Source organism: Manihot esculenta, chromosome 17, assembly GCF_001659605.2.
Source record: "Manihot esculenta cultivar AM560-2 chromosome 17, M.esculenta_v8, whole genome shotgun sequence".
NCBI lineage: Eukaryota > Viridiplantae > Streptophyta > Magnoliopsida > Malpighiales > Euphorbiaceae > Manihot > Manihot esculenta.
Genome location: NC_035177.2, coordinates 29,795,981 through 29,818,119, shown reverse-complemented (window position 1 = coordinate 29,818,119; position 22,139 = coordinate 29,795,981). Strand labels below are relative to the sequence as shown.

The following is a 22,139-nucleotide window of genomic DNA, read 5'->3' as shown; positions in this document are numbered from 1 at the left end:
TATGATTTTAATGCATGGACCCATTCATTTATCTACTCTGTATGTTTCTTGGTTATGTAGCTATGCTATTTATCTACTTGATCCAACAACTAAATCCAAACAACATGTTCAATGATTTTAATGCTGTCTACAAAAAGAAAGAAAAAAAAGTATGTTATTTTTATGTCATGTTTTTAGTCATATGATTTAATTACTTTCATCTTTTGTTTAATCAATCAATCAATCAATCTAACTATTTAATACTTTATACATTTCAACTAATAATCTTATCATTTTGAATGAGCCTAAGTTAAAGTATATTTTCAATGATATTCCATTAATTTAGAATTTTTTTTATCATTGATAACTGAAATTAAATTTTAAAATTTTTATGTTGGTTTTAATTTCGGTATATGGACAACCTAATTATTAACCTTTTTACAACATGGGCAACCTGTTCATTGAGTTGTAGGTATATTAGACAAAATCATAATTAAAGTTTCAGACAACCATGCCTTCTTAAAAGCTAAAAAATATGAGAGATTATGATAAATAAAAAATGACAAAGGGGGATTGATTCTCCATAGAAGGTATGAATTATTCATGAAAGTTTAGTTTTTTGCTTAATGATAATTGCGGAAAAAAGTATTTAAAAAAAAAAAAAACTTACTGGATTATAAGAAAAAAAATAGAATTCAGATCACATATAATTATTTTATTTATGACGTCATTCGCAGATAAACATTACATTATGACACGCGATTATTGCTTAAATGAATGAATGTGTGGTTGGGTAAATTTGGTGAGTTGGATTTAAAATTGTATTAAATTAAAAATTAATATTTTTAATATTTATAAAAAGTAAATTGAATTTAGATAGAATTTAATTTAAATTGAATCGATCTAATTTAATTCGATTCGATTCGATTCGGTTGAATTTTATCGGTTGAATTTTTAATAATTTTTTCATTTTATTTTTAATATTTTAAAATTTAATTGAAGTATTTTTAACATTATTTATAAATTATTAATTATCGTTACTGATCGATTTGATTTAATTTTAAATCAAATCGAACTAAATAAATAAAAAATTAAAATTTTAATATTTATAAAAATTAAATCAATTTAAAAATATACTATTGTTACTAATGGATTTGATTCATTTCAATTTTACCAATTTTTTTAGTAAAACCAAATAAAATTAAAATAATTAAAATTTTTAAAAGTGAAAATTGAATTAAATTTAAAAAATAAAAAATTCAACAAAATTTTAAAATTAATTCTATTCTGTAAATTTTTTCAGTATAGTTCCTATTAATTAAGTATAAAATTTTCTAGAACTTTTATCTATTTTATTTTAATAATTAATTTTTTAATTATATTTATTTTTAAAAATATTAAATTTTAAAAAAATTTGAGAAATTTTTTAAAAATAAAAAATATAATATTATAATATAAAAAAATAATTGAAAAATAAATTATAGATAAAATTATGAGACGGAGAAGAGTGTAATATAAATTAAGTTATAAGCAATGTTTAATGTGAGATCCACTAATATTGCACCACGTGTCCAAAACTCCATTCGGTGAGAATGCAATCATAAAGAATTAACTGTTAAATTTACCTCAGCATGATGATAAATATACCTAACTAATTGTAATAAAGGAGTTGGGTATGAAGAAGGAAGACTGGAACTTGGGATGGAAATTTCTTGAGACAGAGAAATCCATAATTAATTACAAGTCAAAAGTTATGATATTAAGGTATCAATGAAGACAAAAATGTGTGGTGTGGGTGTGTTCAAGATTAGATTTTTTTAGCCAGAATAAATGGATTTATTTTAAAAAAAGAAATAATGGGTGGTGAAGATAAGGCCCACAAAGGTTTACTGAAGATGAAATTCCAAAGTTTTATGAAAAATAAGGCCCATAAGCCCTTCAACAAACCCACAAGAGACTGTGGAAGATGGATTTTGAAGAGTTGTGAATCCAAAATTAGAGGGAATAATGAAAATGACAAAGTCAAAGAAACCAACTCATGAAATCTGCAAGCAATAACGATTGCTGTCGTTAAATTAATAAGGCCAAGAAATTTTCTTTCTTATTCTGTTTTGGTAATTTTTGGACAATACACAAATAGAAAATATGCCGAAAAACATTCCCAACAGACAACCTAAAATAGAGCAAACTCTTCTTCCATCGCCCACTGTTGGGGGAAAACCTTTGAGGAAATGAAGCTCTGGATGAGGGCCGCCGGTGCCCTCAAAGACCAGAGAAGCATTCTCCTCGTCAGCCTCTCTCCCCGCTCGGCTTACCGGAACCCTGATCTTGAAGCAGCCATCATTAAGGCAACTAATCATAATGATAGCTCTATTGATTACAGGAATGCCCAGAGAGTTTTTGCATGGATTCGTGCTTCTCCTGTGAGCATGAAACCTCTAATTCGAGCTCTCTGTTGCCGAATGGAGAAGACGCAGAGCTGGGTCGTGGCTCTCAAGGGTTTGATGTTAATGCATGGCATTTTTTGTTGCAAGACCCCAGCCGTGCGAAGGATTGGAAGATTGCCATTTGATCTCTCACATTTCAACGATGGACACTCCAAAACAAGCAAAACGTGGGGATTTAATGCCTTCATTCGCAGTTACTATACGTTTTTAGATCAAAGATCTACTCTTTTATATTTCCAACGCAAGCAAACTGAAGATACAATGGTGCAGGAGATTGTAAAGCTGCAAAAATTGCAAACTTTGCTTGATATGCTTCTTCGAATCAGTCCACAGGCCACTAACATGAGGGAAAGCTTGATTCTTGAAGCTATGGATTGTGTGATCCTCGAAATATTTGATGTTTACAGCAGAATTTGTAATTCGATTACAAAGGTGCTGTTGGGAATATACTCAGCTGGGAAGCTTGAAGCGAGAATGGCACTTGAGGTTCTTCAAAAGGCAGTGATTCAAGGCGAGGATCTTGCTCGACATTTTGAGTTTTGCAGGGAGTTTGGTGTCTTTAACGCAATGGAAGTCCCTACAATCACTCAAATCCCAGAAGAAGATATCACAGATCTTGAACGTATAATTAATGGAGTTCCTGACAAAACCCAAGTGAATTACGATTACGTTGATGATAGTAAAGCTATAATGGTAAGAGAAAATTCTTCTGCCATTGTTGAAGACAAGACCCCCAATAGATTAAAGACGATAATAACAGACAAATGGGAAGTTTTTTATGAAGAAAGGAGTGAAATCTACGATTATAGAACCGGAAACCCTCCAAATTCTTCTCTTCTTCCTTTTTTGCCTGTTTATAAACGAGAACTTCCAGATTTAATTAGTTTCTAGAGCTTAGATTTTGTTGGGGAGGTATTTGACCTCTTGGCTTCAACGAGAGAACTTCATCAATGGATGACATTTTGTTGGAAGAGAGGAAACTGGGAAATCACTTCTAATTCCTTGTGAATTCTTTCAATTTTTTTGAGTATAAATACAATATATTCCTAAAGCAGGTAAATATATATAAAGGTTTGTTCATACTTTCTCCATGATGTGCAAGGGTAGAGCTAGCTAGTATGTTTTTACAGTCAAGTATTAAACAAGTAGCTAGAAGAAGTTAATTCGATGAATGCAGGCCATGGATGAAGCAATTACACACCAAAAACTCTTTATTTTTTAGTGTGCTAACTCGGCGTCAATAAAATTTATTAATAATATTATAACAACAAATTAAAAATTTTAAAATTATGCACTAAATATATCTCTTCATACGTAAGTATTGAAAAGTTGATTTCAGACTAAATCTGTGAATATAAATAATAAATTAATTATTAATCTCAAAATTAATGTAAACAATAATAACAAAATTAATATCAACCCATAGTTTCTAAATCAGGGAATGATAATTTTTCCAGTGTGTAGGATGATGTTCTTGAAATGAAGATGGTCATCAAAATCAAACATGGTGGGAAGAGTGCCTCGTAATTTTTAATTATTTTTCTAGTTATTAGATACTGTTTCGTTGGAGTTGACGATGCTGAGAACGAGAACTTTCGATTCTTCCTTTAAATTTAATTAATATATTCATTTTTTATAATTAATATTTAATTTAATAATTACATTTTTATAAATTTTGAAATTAAAATAAAATTAATAAGATGAGTACATGACCATGGTGTGTTCCTTTTACTGCCTAGGATGATGAAGCTGAGAGCAGCTACCTGTGATTCTATGCGTTCGAGACTTAAGTAGTCCTATTTTGGAGACTGCATGTGGGTCTTGTATTGTTTTAGGAGCGGGGTTTTCCAGGAAGCTTTAATGCTTTTGAGGATCTGCTTCCTTCCATTGGTGGCTGCTTTCTTTCTCATTACGAGCTTGCACAACATGAAGTAAATAGCTGACGATTGATTGTAATTATTTGTGTTTTTAGGTTGTTAATCCAATCATGCTATGTCTCGGTGGTCTAGGTCATGGTCAACGATGTTCCTCTCTATTTGTGATAGGTATATATTTTGTCTATTTATTACAATTTTATAAGGTATTTTGTCTATTTATTATAATTTTTTCTTATAAAATTAAAATTAATTATACTGAATTTAGATATTTCGTTTTTGATATTGATGAATTCTATATTTTTTGTAAAAAAAAATTTTCTAATTGAAAGATTTAAGCAGAAATAAGAGATGGAATTACAAAGACGATCTAAAGCAAAGTCGGCATCTCCCGAAACAGACCTTGAGCAGGGCAAATTTTAAATATAACCCGTGCAGTATTAATAGGATTTTCAGATTGAATTCACAATTAACTGAAGAAACTAATTTAAAAAAAAATAATTTTAAAAAACAAAAAATTAGTATTGTTACTCCTTCATAAAAGGATTTTTTTTTCTTTTATTTCTCTTTAATTTAAGATTGCCCCTTAAAAAAAAAGTTTTTTGAATTCACAAGAGAGAGTTTTTCCCTAAGAATTTTAGAGATGAAAGATGAGTTTCAGTTGCGAAACTTCTTTATATAGTTAGGAAATTTTCAAAATATAATTTACAAGAATTGTGAGATTAAATTAATCTTAATTTTTTTTTATTTCTAATTTTTATATTATTTCTTTTATTTTTGAGATTATTATTTATTTATTTGATACAGTCTAGCCAATTATTCAATTGAATGAAAAGTATATAATCATTCGAATTTATTAAATTTATAATCACTTGTGAGTTTGATATTTGTAACAAACAATATATGGAATAATGTATTTTGATTTCACAGTCGTGTTGGAGTGAGCTTCTTGATCAGAGTATTTTTAATGCTGTTATCAAATTAAATCTCATTGAGATGATTATGTGGTTTGTTTATTGATTAGGGGCTGATTAATGAGCTAATCATTTTCAATCTATTATCTAAAGGGAAATTAAGTTATTAGACCGTATCAACATTATAATTGGCTTACCAGAAATTGAGTCGTACATCTTTGCATCTATGATTAATCTAGAAAACTAACACAAAGATATTTTCAAAACCAGATGTTTTCTTACTCTTACTCTGATTAATCTCTTTAATTATTTGCTTCTTATTAGTTTATTTTTGCATCTGGTTAAATCCATTCAAGCCAGTACCTTTATTTTTATAATTTGCTCTGTTGAGAAGTAAGTCGTCAGGGTAGTCATCAAGTCGGTCAATCAATGGGTCATCAAGGCGGTCTTTAGTTTAGTTGTCAGTTCGGTCATTAGATCGGTCAGTTATCAAGTAATCAGGTGATCGGTCGTCAATCATCAAGTCATTAAGTAGTCGGTTATCAAGTCGATAGATAGATCGTCAAGACGGTCGTCGGATAAAAAGTTATTTAGTCGTCGGGTTGATAGTCATCTAGTTGATACTTGTTAGTCAATCGGTCGTCTTATTGATAGTTAAGTGGCTGATTATCGAGTCGTCAGATTATCAAATCGGTTATAAAGTCGTCAGGTCAGTTATCAAGTTAATAGGATGTTAAGTTATTAAATAGGTTATTAAGTCATAATAGTAATTTATCTTCTTTCACATGTGTTCTTATAAAACAAAATGATTAATCTGTTCTCTATCTGTATTTTTATAAAAAAAAATGGTTAACTCATTTTCTGTAAATTCGACTCTACTCACTACATTTTCAATTCATAAATATTAAAGAATGCAGGATTTATTTTTGTTTAATCGGTTACATTTTCAATTCATAAATATTAGAGAATATATGATTTAACTCCGATTCATAATTATTGGAAAAACCATAATTTATTTTTACAGGAGGATGGACCTAGACTTTGCTTCGTATGAATTGGTATTTGAGACTCAAAAGGGCTCTGTTGTATATCAGGCTACGATAGCTTTTCATGTACTTTGACTTGATACAAAAAGTTAAATACCCTAAAGCAAAATATGGAATTTAAATCTTGTGAACGAAAAAAACAATCCATTGGAAGAGCTCTTTGAGTTCGACAATAGCTCAATTTCAGATTAATCGGCAGCCAATATGGCACTAAACGCCAAAAAGTCTAGTTTCCATTTTCGAGAGTATTTCATTCCATTCTACATGCGATCTTATAGTCTCCCATAAACAGCTCAAAATGTGGACATACCTCGGTAAAAGTAGACATTACAATTGAAAATTAATTCATCTTTTAAAGAATTAGATTAGAGATGTAAAGGACCATTAACAGTAGTAGTATAGACCTGGGCTGAACCTGATGCCCATAAGCATTCAATAGAGTAAATTAGCATATCAGATTTTGTCGAGCTCAAAGTCTACACCATTATCTTCCCCCTTGTGTACTTATTAACAACAATGCAACAGAACAAAGAATCAATAGATAAACAACCAACATCAACCCATTGCACATTAACGGATGACTGACGACCCTGCACCCCAAGAAAAAACAAGGGAAGCGGAAGGGGCCAAAAGAAAGAAGGGCGAACAAAAGCAACATGCAGGAACATGAAACAAAATGAACTCTTTCGCTAACAGAACATATTGCCTTGACCATTAGCAATCTCATTTCAGAGTAACTACAAGAAAGACGGTTTACATCATCTGAAAATCTAAGTGTGACAGCTAACCCAACATCTGAAAATCTGAATACATTAGTCTAATGAACCTTCACCTTATCAACTGATATTACAAATGTTCAAGACATCGAAATGAACTATAAAGAACATCCAATATAACATCCAAACTTCGCTAGAAGCTAATACCAACTATCAAAACGACCCAATGAAAATAAGCCAACAGAACACAAGTCCAGTAATTCACATGTTCTTCTAAATCAATAGTACTCCATTATGCTCAATCATTGTGCTGAATAACAGCAGCCATGTGCATGGCTCAATTAGAAAAAGTTGCATGTTACATACTTAAAAGTGCAAGAAGGCTTATAAACACATACACGAAATAAAACGAGCATAAATGCATGTGTTTTAAAGAGTCGGTGGAAATGCCATTCTTGATATAATATACTTGAAACAAATGTCATCTTGTCCGTGGAAAATCTAGCATTATATTACCAAACTCCATATTATCACAATCCGGAACACAAATGTTATCCTTGTATATCACCCTTGTGAAGTTATGTGTTAACAATAATAAAAGGAAACTTAAAACAAAACCCTTAATACAGTCAGAAGAATCCATTAGACTACTGCAAATGAAATAAACAAAGAACCATCATGTGAAATACTTATGATGAAAGGGAAATTCATTTACCAATCTTTGAAGAGATGCATTTAAGGGCAAAAGAGATGTTACCCAAAAATCCAACAAAAAAATAATTTCATCCACATTCTACATCCTGCTGGCAAGAAGTTACTAGTTGCCTTTATAACACAAATAGAACTGAAAATTAACAGCTGACTCTGGAAAAGAGCATATGTTTGAATTTCAAAAACATGTATCATATCTGTGAAGATTCATGAACTACAAAGAACCATAGATCTCTGCAAAAGGCCACAGATATATACAAGAGAAGCAGACCAAATCCAATGGTAGGCTCACCATCGGCACCAACAATGTAGATCTATCTGATAGTGACAAACTTATTGGTACCATGTTTTGCCCAGTGAGTCCTCAAATCAATTGGGTTAGCAAAGTTATAGCCTTCGGCAGCAAGTTTCTCCAATACCTTCTTAAATGCACCCTGACTCATTTTCCTTCCAGCTATCCTCGCACCACGTCTTTTAGTGCTCATTGGCAAGGGGTACATAGAAACATTGGTAGTGCAACAAGCAGACTGCCATCCACCACAGCCCCATCGATAACACTGCTGAGGAGTTCCAGTACAAGAGCATACTGGAATAGGAATACCAGAAATGTCCATATCAATCCCATTAATGACAACATCCATACTTTTCTTAGCTGGCTTCACACGCTGAACAGCATTATTACTATTATCTTTTGGCTTCCTAGGTTTCTTAGCTTTGGGGGTTTTGGGGGCACCCCCACCTTGCCTTTTCTTCAACTGGCTACTTTCCTTGTTTACACTTGGCTCCTCAATCCGACCACCCACCTTCTCATCCCTTGATGTATTGGGTGGCTGTAGAACTTGCATGGAGTGAGCCCCAGATGTTTCAGGTAGAACAGCATAGCCAGGATTTGGAGGTAACATGTTCAAAAACTTCTCCCTTTGGCTTATCCAACTGTCTCTTACATAATTCATAGGGACAGGAGCATCTGAAACAACACAATCACGTGGATGGAAAGCTCCATTGGCACCAACCACTATGTTATTAGGATCACGCCCAGATAGAAAATGTTTCGTGTCACGGTCTGCCATGCTCGACATGAGCTGCAGACCGAGATGCCCTTTAAACGTCGGTTCATAATAACCCCAATTGCGCATGTTCAGTGCATCGTCATCCATGAAAACTACACAGTTATATGAACACACAACAGAGGGGAAATTAGTTATGTTATGTTTTAGATTGACCCATTATGTCAGTTGCTATAAAAATCATAATTTCCTCAAGTTCTGGAATGACACATTAGTGGCAGTGCAATCCTAGTAACTGCAGCTATAAAAGTCGACAAATTTTTTTTTTTTTAAAAGTAAAATTACAAAAACAGCAATAGCTTCACTCGTACACAAACCAACATCATAAAAACAATGTGCTTTGAAAAATGCTCCAACTAGTGCAGATCCATTCAATTTTTAGCAGAACGGATTCAAAGCAAATAGATCCAAAAAAGGGCATCTGCATATACTAAGCAAAAAATGCAGAAAAAAGAAAAGGAGAGGAAGAAGTGCAACTTCAAATAACAAATTTCAATTTCACATTCCGAAAACTAAGATTTCAATATTTTCAGATCCAAACAAAGGAAATCTAAGATCCCCATCAACAAAAATTAAAATTCCAAAGTAACCATAAACAAGAAAACACGAGCTTTTTACATTCACATTTCTATGCAAAATCCAGCATTTTGACCGGCACAAAACCAGAAACCCATTTTCAGATCTACAATACTGAAATTTCAAAAACGGAAAGCATTTTAACGAATTAGGGTTTCAAAAAATTTGACTTCGAAAACAACAGCAGATCTATGCGAGCAGGAGCGAAATCAAGAATTGACGATAAGCAATTTAACCTAAAAATGTAGATGTATGTGTAAATAAGGCAGGTTTGAAGTACAGGACCCATATATTCAAATTTTAGAAAGAGAAATAGATAGATAGAAAGAGAGAGGAGAGAGAAAACTTACTTGGGGGGTGTAAACGGCTCTTTAGGGTTTTGCCCTTCTGGAGAGAGAAAGATAGGAGAGAGAAACCTGAGAGAGAAAGACAGATTGAGAATAAGAGAGAGGAGAGAGGAGAGAGAAAGCCCTAAAAATGAGAGAGAGAAAGAGAAAGAGACCCAATATTGTGTATCTATCAAAAGGAATGGTTATATATATATTTTTTCTGATTTTTTTTTTTCTAAATTGTAGTCTTCTAAAGAGATTAATGAGAGAGAAATAAATTTAAAAATCTAAACAGAAATAGATTTATATATAAAGAAAACACTTAACTTACTGTAATTTTTATAACTAGATTTTCTTATATAATTTAATTAATTTTCTAGTAATTTTTATATAAAATCAAATAATTTATTTTTTAATAATAATTTTATAAAAATTTATTTATTTTTTTACAAAATAAATCATATTAAATCGATACAATATCAATTGATCGAATATAATTTTTAATCTATACTTTATTTAATTTTAACTGTGAAATAAAAAATTAAAATTAAATTATTAAAAATAATTATTATTATAAAATATCAAGTCAAAATTTTGTATCATTAATACTCCATAATATTTTTATGAAAAATGATTTTTACATTTTTAAATTATTGAATTAAATTTTAAACATATGATTAATATTATTAAATTTTTCATATAACAATATTATTAATACTTTTATTATTTAATACTATATTTAAATAATGAAAAATAAATCCTTCTTTAAAAAATAATTTTCTTAAACAAAGTTATACATATGTATTTTTCCTAAAAAAAGCCTAAATTATAAATATATATTAAATTAGTAGGGCATGTGCCAACAAAGCTTAATTCTTATCCTCTTGTATTTTTCTTCCTTTTGAACCCACTTTATTTTATTCTTCCTTTTTCAAGACTTAGCTGCTCGTTTGGATTTCCTTTGTAAATGATGTGTCTTTTTACCTTTCCTTTTTTCCAAAAAAAAAAAAAAAAACATTGTAAACCTTTCTCTTATATACATCACTTTCAATTGTTAAATGGGAATGGACGACTACTAATGGACATAATATTCGTAGGTGACGACTGCCGAGTTTTCTACATATGAGAGTATGGCTAAATTTTAAAAAAGAATTCAGGTTCAAAACTCATTTGGCCATCCTTAAATAAATCCGTCCATTAAAGCGAGTTCTAACTCGGACATATAGGGCAGGCCGGATAGTTCATAAATGCTGACTCAATAGGATAAGTTTAGTCTAATGATGTGATATAAGACAAGAGAAGTGAGTTCAATCATTTTGCAATTCTATCAGCATGTACGCAAAAAGAAATTAAGGGAAGTGAGTTCAGTCATTTTACAATTCTGTCAGCATGCACGCAAAAAGAAATTAAGGGAAGTGAGTCCGGTTATTTTAGGGTCTTAGGGTATCAAGAGGCTTCAAATTGGTGAACAACAAAATCAAGCGAGGCGAAAGCATAAGAGCAGAAGCACGAGAACTAGAAAGCACAGTCTAAAGAATTTTATTACATAGAGAACTCAGATTTATTCATGTCACAAAACAAAAACTAAGAGTGAGACAAATTAACAGGTTCTGGTTTTTTGCTATATAGCTGTCAATTTGGCATTTTGTGATCCTCATAAACACTAATTGCCTGCACAAATAGAGCAATCACTGTCTTAATTTGTAACCGTTTTTACGCAGAGCTTCTTCTTCTTCATCTTCATCTTCACCATTGCATCCTGAGGCAGATCAAGGCAGTGATAATGGACAGGGGAATTTACAAAGAATGCATGAGAAATCACTCTGCCAAGCCCGGAACATACACAGTAGATGGCTGTGGCGAGTTCTGCTCTCATCAAATTACATCAGCAGGAGACTATTGTGCCGCCTGTGGCTGCGCCAAATACTGGCATCGCAGAATCACCCTGGAACACCTCGAAGCTCCTGCCGATGATACCAAGCAAGTTTCAGAAGAAGCAAAGAAGCCCAAGTTGAAGAAGGTGCAAGATCAAGAATCAAGATTTGGAGAAAGGAAAAGAAGGAAGAGCAAGTTCACGCAGTTTCAGATAGAAATAATGAAAAGCTTTGCTGAAGATCTGGGATGGACATTGAAACATAAGGATCGTCAAGTTCACATAACGAGGTTCTGTTCAAGAATACATGTCAGTAGAAGTGCTTTCAAGAATTGGGTTAACAATAACAAGAATCGTTATGCCTCTGCGACGTCGTCGGCTAAATCAGCGACAAAACTTTCTCCTACCTTGCTTAAGGCCGATTTACCGAACTAAAGTTCCTTTCATGTATCATGTTCTTGCTTTTGATCTTCTTGTTTTTTAATTCTTAGTTTTTTTTTTCTCCGTTCTTTTTACATTTTTTTTCAGTTTTGAACATTTTGAACTAATTAATTTCAATTAATTTTATCATGCTATATGGATTCTCTTTATCAATAATTTTTCATATTTATTTTTGTATTTATTAATTTTCAAAAAAAGTATATACCATGATGATTGCAATATTTATTAGATGAAATTAATGATGATTACAATATTTATTAGATCAAATTAAATTTTTATTGCGTGACCAACATTCGGTTTAAATTGAAAAAATCAATCGAATTGAATTAATTTAAAATTTTAGTTTAGTTTTTTATTTATTTCAATTCAGTTCGATTCAGTTTTTAATTTTAAAAATTTTAATTATTTTGGTTTGATTCGATTTTGATTAAAAAAATAAAAAAAATCGAATCGAACCGATTAGCGATAATAATATATTATTTTTAATAATATTGAGAAATTAAATTATATTAAAATTAAAATATTTTAGTTATATTTTAAAATATTAAAAATAAAGTGTAAAAAATAAAAAGTTTACTAAAAATCAAAACCGAATAAACCAAATTGAATCGAGTTAGACTGCTTCGATTCGATTTGGTTTCTAACCAAAATCAATTTGATTCGATTTTTATAAATATTAAAATTTTAATTTTTAATTTATTCAATTTAATTCAATTTTGAACCGAACCGATCGAATGCACACCCCCAAATATTTAATATTCACTGATAAAACATATAACTTAAAAAGTTAAAAGTATAGTTTAAAGTCAAATGTAATTATAAGAAACAAATTTTTAATTAGCTTTCTTAAAATTATTATTTATTTAATTTTTTAAATTATAGTATTATAATTCTATTTAATTTTATATTTTATTTTTAAAAAAATTTCTAAAATATCACTTAATAAAATTTAATGTATTTAAAATAAATAAATTGAAAAATTAATAAAAAATTATATTTTTAATATATGTAAAAAAAATTATGAGACGAATAGATTTTAATAAAAAATAATTCTAATTTATTAAATTTAGTTTCACAAATAAAAAATAATTTTTAGATTAACAATCTATTAAAATAAATTTATCTTCAAAGCTATTTATATTTAAAAACTAAAATTTTAAGAGTCGTTGGCCTTATCAGCCCCTGAATCCGTCACTGCTAAATATTTTATTTATAAAATAAAATATAAAAGATTAATTTTATAATAATTATTTAATTTATAAATTTTAACGTTGAACAATTAAATATTTATATATTCAATCTATTCAAAATCAGTTGAAATTATATGAGTTAAAAATATTTTTACTATTTTTTTAAATTTAAGATATTTATTAGTATTATAATTCTTATTAAACATTTCAATTATTTAATTATCTTTTCATATATTTAACCATCTATTGATCTCTAACCTAACATTTCAAATAGATAAAAATATCAATTTTCAGATGGATTGAAAATACAAAAATTTAAGAGTTTATTTTTAAAAATATAAAAATAGATACATTAATCATATTAAAATTTTAAAATTAAAGTGAATTTACTTCAAATTAAAATAGAATAATAATTTGTAATTTTTAATAAACAAGAGGGTCTAACTTGTAATTTAACAGACTATTAACAAACGGCTAGTAAAAGCGTGTAAAGGCAGGTTGCCGTCTGGCGCTTTCCGCTCTTGCAGCTGCTGCAACTACAAGCCTCAGGTTTCTTTCTTCCTTTGTATGCTCATCTCATGCATGTCTCTGTTTGCATTTCTTTTTTCTTCGTCTCTTCTCCTTATCCTCTGCAAATCCAAGAAAAGCAAAAAAGTGGGAGATTGTTAAGATTTTCAAACGAACTACAGCTGCTCTTCTCAAAAGCAAGAAAGCAAAAAAGAGCTATTTGTCTCTCGTCTATAGAGAGAAAATCAAAGATATAATGGCTTCTACAGAGACCCAATAGTGAAAGAGAAAGGTTATGAAAACTAAAGAAGAATATCAAGAAAAAAAAGAGAAAAGGTTAAGGAAACTGTGGGAATCTTTCTTCATCTTTCACTGTTTAGTTGATCCCACATCGCCACCTCTCTTCTTCTCTCCTGGGTACTACTCCTTTTCATGCTTTTTCTTCCCTTTTCCTTTCCCTCCGTTTCTTTTTCCTCCATTATTTTCTTAATCTTTTTCCCACTCTCTTTCTCAACAGATACTGAAACAAAGCTGGATTTTCTCTGTTTCTGGCATTAGCTTATGAGCATTTCTCCCCATGGGATTGTCATGTGGGGAGCATGATTTTGTAAGCGTCTTTTTTTTTCTCTTCTTTCTTTCTCTTTTCACAGATTAGGTTATGGTTGAGTGGAGGATTATGGGTTGCAGTTTTCCATTCTTCAGTTTAATTCCCTGATTCTAATTAGCTAATGACATTGTATTTTTGGGTTTTGTTAGGGTGACAGAGAAAGTGAAGTGCCACTAGCGGATGAGACCAGACGGAGCAGACAAAGGTGTAGTGACATGGATTTACACCATCATGCAGTTGAATTTGATGTTGAACTCTGGCCTGTTGAACACCCAAAGGAGCCCCAGGATGAAGATCGCCCTCTCAAATGCCCAATTCCAGCTTCTTCTCTTGTTAATGTAAGAAAATTCATACAAACTGTCAAAGTTCTCACCACCATATATGAGTCGCTTTCTCTTCTAATCCTCATCGATTGTGAACCTTATTTCTAAATAGCAGATTTATCAGTTGTTTTTCTTATTTTTGGGGATGAAATGTTGAAAATTTCTTAGTTTTCTTTGGATGGACTGATCAATTAATCCACAGAGCAAAAACTCTCATGTACCTGAAACCCCTTCCAATGGCTTGCTAAACTCCTTCCACACAACTTATTTTTCGGATGATTTTACTTAGATTGGACAGAATGAATTCAGTTAGTTTCATCTTCTTGAATGGTTTTGAAGGATGGAAGCTCGCGTGAGGAGAGGTATGGATACGGTGAGAGCTTGAGGATGAGAACAGAGGTTCCAGCAATGGTGAACAAAGAAGGCATTGTTATTGTGGCTGCAGAACCTCCAATTCAAGCAGTGCGTAAAAGGCACCATACTCTTACCCATGGAGATCATACAATAACATCAAGAATGCCTCATCTTCCTCCTCTTCCTACCCAGAATGTCACCATCTTTCAAATGCTTCAACAGTTAGATGAGTTTGAGTGTAGCAAAAGTAGATAAAAATAATTGTATTCCATGTTTTCTCATCTATCTTCTGTTTCTTTCAATCAAATAGCCGAGGGATGAGCTTCTTCTTGATAAGATAAATGTAGCTTTAATAGAGAAACAAAATCCAAGATGTAGCAAGGTTCATGTTCCTTACCTGAGCAAGATATTGGTCTATAATTTTCTTCTTGTTCTTTTCTTTTTTTACAGAATGAAGGAAATCTTCTGCATCGCTCACATCACATGCATACATTCCAAGTCTCAACCTAAGATTGATTTTTTGAAAAAGAAAGTGTTATGGACCGTGTTACAAGACACAGATGGAAGCATCTTCAAAGCAAGAAACAAGCAAAAGTGAGATACACAATTTAGGCAGTTTATATAACGAGCCAAGAAAGAGATGCGAATTCTTTCTTCCCACAGCAATCTCTCCAAAATAACCAGTTCTGCATTGCACGGACCAAAAGCATTTTCACTTTATAAAAAGAAGTAAAAGAAGGCATCTCCAATCATTGCATGTTTAAATATTGTTGCATCATCTGTTTCTCAGTAATATTTGAAAAAAGTGAAAGATTCTCTGTGTATATAGAGAGAAAGCGAGATGGCAAATGATACTAGATGCTCTTTGTGCCTTCACAATTTAATTATTCTTAACATCAAATAAATCAAGAACACGTTCATTCTACAAGACAGTAGCTCTTTGTGCCTTCACAATTTAATTATTCTTAACATAAAACAAATAAAAAACACATTCATGCTACAAGATAGTACCAGTGAGGTCATTTACATGGCTAGAAATGGACATGAACCTGAACCTTGTGCTTTTGAAGTTAATTTAGGCTGGAGATACACAAATCTAAATGCATATTTATTCTACAAGTGCGATACAAAGGGCAACAGCCATGCCCAACACAAGTGAAATTATCAAACTGTTGAGCTGCTGCTGCTGCTGTTCATTCTGCAACAGCAATATATATGAACCAGCTGTAAAACCCTGTGGGAAAGAGGAGATCTTTGTATTACCCTGAAACTATTGGTCAAAATGAAGTTGATAAATGTGAAGCTCAGCTCAGCTCAATCATAGATTACTGTCCTGGATATCGTCCCCAGAGTGAAGCCTAGAACAAAAACAGTACTTTTCATTTTCTTTTCCTTCTATTTTCTTCATCATTTGAAATTAGAAAAGAAACACTATGGCAATAACGCTCACAAACGTGACTCCTGCCAGTTCAACCAATGCTGAGAGGACGCTGAAAATAGGGGCTCTAAATACGCTAAAACCAGACCTTACCAAAATACCAACATCTCCTACCTGCTCAGATGGATAAACTAAGCTATAAACTTCCAGAAGTAGAGTTTATTGATTCCGGAACCAATTCCACTAGTATCTCATGCATAATCAGTTTAGAACATAAATGTTTACATTAGCATCAATTTTCAGTTTTTACCATTAAATCCCAAACTTGGCAGATAACAAACAGGTGAGTTTGTACTGACTCGGTGATAATCCAATAAGTTTCAAACAAGAAATCACATTGAAGAAACAAGGGAATAGTCACCCTAGTTGCCATCCATTCTTGCATTAGATTATTCAATTTCTCACAGCCACTTGCTAAATCAGAAAGTTAGATGAGATTATCACTTTCTGATTATCATACTCATGAGAACAGCATATAAATGCATGTGCATGAGCACCTGCACGCTTGTGTGTGCAAGAAAGCGAGAGGGGCAAGGGGGACAGATGCAAAAGCTGCAAGCCTGAAAGAGAAACATTTACGCTAGAAAAAGGAGGAGAGACTGGCAAAACTCAAGAAAGAAAGAAGTGAATGAAAGGAGGATAGCTAGTTATTATAAAATATATCACACTTGCCGTCAAAAGTAGTCTTTCTCTGCAGGACAAACACAGATTAACTCACCTCAATAGTAATATTCAACTAACCTAAACTAAATGGCATTGGTTACATCAGCATAGGGCTAAATTTTCTCTGGAAGGATGAATTAATAAGGTTTCATGTAAAGTTTGATATCAATAAATATACATCCAATTAATGAAGTAAGCTGTGATCCAAGTTCAGGCAGGTTCCTATGCACCCCAAACAACATGGGGGTAATTTAGTTTTGCATGTGATGATATTGATTCAACTATCAAAATACTCTTTAAGGGGGAGATTTTTTAAGAAACTTCTACATGCCACACCCTCCAATTCCAAATAAAGGATTTTAGGTTTGCCTGCATTTTGGTGCACTGTTGGCAGACCACCTCCTAACTATACTTCTTAAGCAAAGTTCCCAAAAGGTTTGGTTTCCAATTGGACCACACAATGGGGAGCAGCATCCTTAGAAATCTAGTCGATATTTGACTGCCTAAAGTTGCAGAAATAAAGATACGCTAATTCTCAGTTTACCTTGAAAAGGAGATTTTCGTTTTCCATAAAATTATCCCTGTTGAAAGAGTTATCTGAAACTTCATCCGACACTTCTTCTTCAGTCTCCTTCGGGGATTGTGATTGCAACACATGGTTAACATCATCATCATCTTTCAATTTCTCACTGCTCCTGTGATGATGGTGGTGATGATGACTCCATGAATAAGCTCCATTTGAGTTATCTTCAACATATCTAATGACCTCCTTTACAAGGAGAAAAAGTGCAATGCCAGCTGCAACAACCAATATACCATAATAAGAATGCAAGGTATTGTAACCAATCTGCAAACTCTGTGGAAAATGAAGAGATTACGCTGCAAGTCTCCACAATAAAAGCAATAAAAAAAGATTAAATAAACAAGCTATATATGACTAGTTCAACAAAATGTCTCTTATTCAGGATGGCACTTCAACAGAGAATGAAATTTTTGGAATTGATGAGATTTTTCCTTAAATCATGGAATATGATTGTGAGAAAATCATATGATTGATCAACAATACCACTGGCTTAAGCATTGACTTGATTAAGGCTTATTCTCCCTTCTTTCACAGCCCCTTTCCTTCATACTAGTACGCATCCTCCATAGATCAATCTTTCAAAGCCAAATTCTTATCTGAATCCCTTTTTTTTTCACATCTTTGCTTCAACTCAAGCAGAAAAGCACCATATATCCCATCCACGTTCCAACAAACCCCTATCCACAAACGCACAGGTGAATCTATTGCATCCCATGGCATCACAGATCCAAAGATCAAAGCCCATAGTTGGCACATGTTGATGTCCAGAGATGCATCACTCTTCCATCCAAAGGTGTAGCAAATCCACGTCCATCTCTGCAGCTCTTCTCGATTTGGGTTTGTTTGATTGTTGGGTATTTGGGATTTTTTGTTCGTTTAATTTGATTGTTGGGCTACTTAGGTTTGTTTGTGGAGTTTATTTGGATAAAAAAAGGTTTGGCTATTGAAGTTCATGTTGAGGAGCTTGACGATTGAGTTTGCAAACCTAATGGAAGTGAATATAATTTTTGAGTTTCTTTGGAGAAAATTTGAGATTATTTGATTGTTGAGATGGATTTGTGACATTGAAGTTTTAACTTTGAATGTTGAAAATTTTAGTTTTAATTTGTTTGAACGCCTAAATGGTAAGAAAACTTGACTGTTTCACAATTGAATGGAAATTTTGGGCTTGAAAGCTTCAATAAACTAAAGCATTGTGAAAGGAATTTCTAGATCGCCAGAGCCAACCGGTTATAACTGAACTGGACTTATTTATTTCAGTTCAGTTGGTCCTTATATCTTGGTTTGTTCAGTTCTTCAAAAAAGTAAACTTTGGTTTTCAATTTTTTCAATTGTGTTTGGTACAAAATCAAATTGATCGATTGCATACCCCTAATATCAACTATTCCCAATATAATAAAGAAAGACAAGTAGATTAGGATTGCCATGTTGTAAAAATACAAATTAAGGTGACAACTATGAGGAAGCATTCAATGTAAAAGAAAGAACAACACCATATTATACCATACCAAAGGCATGTGGCAATTGATGAAGGAAAGCACCCCTTAACATAGCTCCTACCTATAAATGGCAAAAAAAAACTTGATAATAAAAAATAATGGAACCACATAACATAAAACTAAAGGAGAAAAGAAAAACATCCAAATAGTTGCAGAAACTACAAGCCCGCTTGAAAATGCAATAGCAACCAGGTCAAAAATTAAGGGACAATAACAAGAAGATTTTAAAACAAGGGTATTACGTGTAAGTTTTGAAAAGAAAAACTTTAATAATTGTACTTAACAAGAGTTTCTCATATATGAAACACATTAATGAGAAATAAAGTTAAACCATTCTTCTCTCTCAAAAAAAAATGTTAAATGTCCAATCTAAATATTTACATACTCATCTACGCAGCAAAGTCTGCTACATCTTATCCCCAAAAGGAAGATTTAGGATTAAACTTATTATTGGAAATATGAGGTCCAGGGGCACTTCAATCTGCCACTCTATCTGCACCCAGTGAAAAAAAAAAAAAAAAATCATCTATCTGCCTAGCTCTAACGAAAAATTGCATCTTAATTGCATTCGAGTTAACACTTAGAAGGTGTAAAGTTGAGTTAATAGTGTGCTGTCAATTAACCATTTATTCGGAAAAACACGAGAAGTCTGCAAGGCCTAATAAGTTAATGAGGTGAGAAGCCTAATGCCTTGCAGAAATGCAACCAAACTTCCAAATGAAAATATGGGGACTAGATAACAAGAGCAATACAACCATGGCCAATTGGAAAGCATAAAATCAGGCAAACATAAAAGACACTAAAATAATAGGAGATTAACAAAGCAATCCTTGCAATGTACTGTAGGCATCAAAGTCATGATCCAGATACAAACTAAAAGCAGCAGAACTTGACAGTTTCTTCACAATAATGTAACAGGTACTTTAGCACTTCTCATCACTAAGGGGGGGGGGGGGGGGGAGAGAGAGAGAGAGAAGAGGGATCCCAACATTTCTGCAACTAAGTGAAGGAAGAAGTATGAGAAATTCAAAATGACCCTCAATTTCAGCATGTGAAAGACTAAAGGAATCCTTTGCATCCATCCAGCTTAAAAAAACTAGAGCAACCCCTACAAGTATTGCAAAAAAGACGCCATGGTTTTCAATTTCCAACAGATTAGATGACCATCCTGGCAGCTGGATTTGGCACCTAATCTACACATCACAGCAGAACTTCTAAATAAATTTCTTTAAACCAAATATTTCAACTTTCAGGATTTCTTAATTGTTAATGATTCTGATGGTACATCACAAAACTTAAATTTCACATGGATATAAGGAAGAACTTGATCATCAATGGAACTTTCACTACATTCACCATTAATTGTCTACCATCTATTATTGGATAACTTGAGGCATAACATAAGTAACAAGCAAGGGCAGACACTGATGAAGGTTAAAAACAACCATCCATACACTAAAGATCCTGAAATTCACAATAAATATACCAGTGACGAAAACAGAGAACCAAGAGCAGCGTAAGTGATGACAAACAGCGAAATAGATCAAAATCACAGAAAAATCAACAAATATGCTTAAATTTCCAGTGATAAAAGCAGAAAAGAGAGATTGTTCAAAAACTAAATGAGGATGGATTAACAATCTGACCCAAATAAAGCCAGTAAATCAGCAATTGTCTTTGATGGTTTTCCTTCTACTTCAATGCAAGTATAAAAGCAGAAATCCATAATTTGTCCACAGAAACAGGTATGCAATAACACAGATCCGCAGAGAACAGTAAAACCACTAACAAAGCCACCAAGATCAGTTTCTGCTTCCGTCACCAACCCCAGAAATTATAAAGCAAAAAAAATAAACAATAAATTAAAATTTTAAGCTTTTGAGCAAAATTTGAGAAGCGTGGAAAAGGAAGGAGGCGTTTGAGGGAGGACTAAGGACTGCGGCGCTTGCAGGTTCCTTCTATGGTGATGTAACAAACAGCACAGAGGAAGAGTACGATTATGCCGATTATGATCCCGAACATAACTACATCCATAAAGACGATTGTTTTTCAACTTTTTCTCTGTCGACTTTCTTCTTGGAATTCCAAAAGAAGATCTGTAACTAAGATGTAACATGAGACAATATCTATCTGCTACTGACTGAGCTGGATGCTCTTCCACTTGCGAGTCGGGTCGGGTCTGTCTGGTCTCTAAACCTCTTACAATTGGGTTTGGGCAAACTTTGACCCATGGGCAATGGGGCGAAAAAATTTTCAATTTAATTAGGATAATGGAAAGCTCATCGACTATCAATTGAGTTTGCCACTGCCTTGTCCAAGTTTGTCTTAAAAAGAAAATAATTGCTAGAGCCTAATTGTGAAAATTTTAATTTATTTTTCAATACTTATTTTATAAAATTATATGAAAATTATAAAATTTTTTACTATTTTGTAATTTAATTTAAAATTTATAACATTGCAAAATGTATTTATTTTGGATGGACATAACATTCTACTTGTAGTTGTGGGATCATTTTATAATCTCAAGCTATCAGAAACAGTCTCCTCCCTCAATCTTTAGATAGTAAGAGAAAAATAATGAAGGAAGTTGTCATGGGAAATAGAATTTTGATTAGATTTAAAGCAATGGGGAAGGAGTAGTTGAGCAAGAAATGTTGCGTTTAAGTCTGTCCCATGAAGCTAAGATGAATATTTCCCAGCTGACCATAGAATTTGCCGGAATATAAAACCAATTTGTAATGTTCAGAAAGAAGCATGATGAATGTGTGGATCTATTTCTTTACTTGTCATGGCTTACACAGCATCGCGACAGATTTGCATGAGATTCAATTTTAAAGAAAATCATGCACATAGTGAGCTCTTCTCTGCTGATTTTTGATTCTCTTTTGTGTCTTCTCCAATTTTATTTCTAGGCACTAACTGTGTGACCAAGCAGTATCTAGTATAAGTAACCTTGTCTAATATTGTTACCTCTCTTGAAAAGATTCATGCTCATCATCAAA

At 32.4% G+C, this 22,139-nt stretch overlaps 5 protein-coding genes across 8 annotated transcripts; 3 read left to right on the top strand and 2 right to left on the bottom strand.

Annotated features, from left to right (window-relative positions):
* Positions 1-2,049: 2,049 nt before the first annotated feature.
* On the top strand, positions 2,050-3,506 carry LOC110604386 (putative clathrin assembly protein At1g25240). Its single transcript, XM_021742527.2, has one exon. The coding sequence runs from the start codon at positions 2,211-2,213 to the stop codon at positions 3,315-3,317; it is 1,107 nt and encodes a 368-aa protein (XP_021598219.1). The 5' UTR covers positions 2,050-2,210; the 3' UTR covers positions 3,318-3,506.
* Positions 3,507-7,640: 4,134 nt separating this feature from the next.
* LOC110605712 (protein BASIC PENTACYSTEINE2) lies at positions 7,641-9,846 on the bottom strand. The gene is made up of 2 exons (XM_021744362.2): positions 9,681-9,846; positions 7,641-8,849 (listed from the first exon to the last, which is right to left on the bottom strand). Exon 2 carries the CDS (start codon positions 8,842-8,844, stop codon positions 8,002-8,004), a length of 843 nt encoding a protein of 280 aa, XP_021600054.1. The 5' UTR covers positions 8,845-8,849; positions 9,681-9,846; the 3' UTR covers positions 7,641-8,001.
* A 1,255-nt stretch (positions 9,847-11,101) lies between these two features.
* On the top strand, positions 11,102-12,113 carry LOC110604937 (zinc-finger homeodomain protein 14). Its single transcript, XM_021743220.2, has 2 exons — positions 11,102-11,266; positions 11,381-12,113. Exon 2 carries the CDS (start codon positions 11,443-11,445, stop codon positions 11,965-11,967), a length of 525 nt encoding a protein of 174 aa, XP_021598912.1. The 5' UTR covers positions 11,102-11,266; positions 11,381-11,442; the 3' UTR covers positions 11,968-12,113.
* Positions 12,114-13,535: 1,422 nt separating this feature from the next.
* On the bottom strand, positions 13,536-21,255 carry LOC110605093 (IAA-alanine resistance protein 1). 4 transcript variants are annotated; one of them, XR_006349187.1, is made up of 5 exons: positions 20,784-21,254; positions 19,147-19,198; positions 17,600-17,853; positions 15,352-15,460; positions 13,536-13,792 (listed from the first exon to the last, which is right to left on the bottom strand). XR_006349187.1 is itself a non-coding variant. In XM_021743402.2 (5 exons), the coding sequence occupies exons 3-5, from the start codon at positions 19,187-19,189 to the stop codon at positions 16,372-16,374; spliced, it is 432 nt and encodes a 143-aa protein (XP_021599094.1). In that variant the 5' UTR covers positions 19,190-19,198; positions 19,523-19,630; positions 20,784-21,255; the 3' UTR covers positions 15,827-16,371. The 4 variants fall into 4 exon arrangements, 3 of the variants coding, with proteins under 3 accessions (XP_043808427.1, XP_021599094.1, XP_043808426.1); XM_021743402.2 differs by lacking the exons at positions 13,536-13,792; positions 15,352-15,460 and adding exons at positions 15,827-16,506; positions 19,523-19,630 and having other exon boundaries at positions 20,784-21,255; XM_043952491.1 differs by lacking the exons at positions 13,536-13,792; positions 15,352-15,460 and adding exons at positions 15,827-16,312; positions 16,405-16,506 and having other exon boundaries at positions 20,784-21,253.
* LOC110605092 lies at positions 13,791-15,383 on the top strand. Its single transcript, XM_021743399.2, has 4 exons — positions 13,791-14,087; positions 14,188-14,277; positions 14,427-14,615; positions 14,940-15,383. The coding sequence occupies exons 2-4, from the start codon at positions 14,248-14,250 to the stop codon at positions 15,207-15,209; spliced, it is 489 nt and encodes a 162-aa protein (XP_021599091.1). The 5' UTR covers positions 13,791-14,087; positions 14,188-14,247; the 3' UTR covers positions 15,210-15,383.
* Positions 21,256-22,139: the final 884 nt, after the last annotated feature.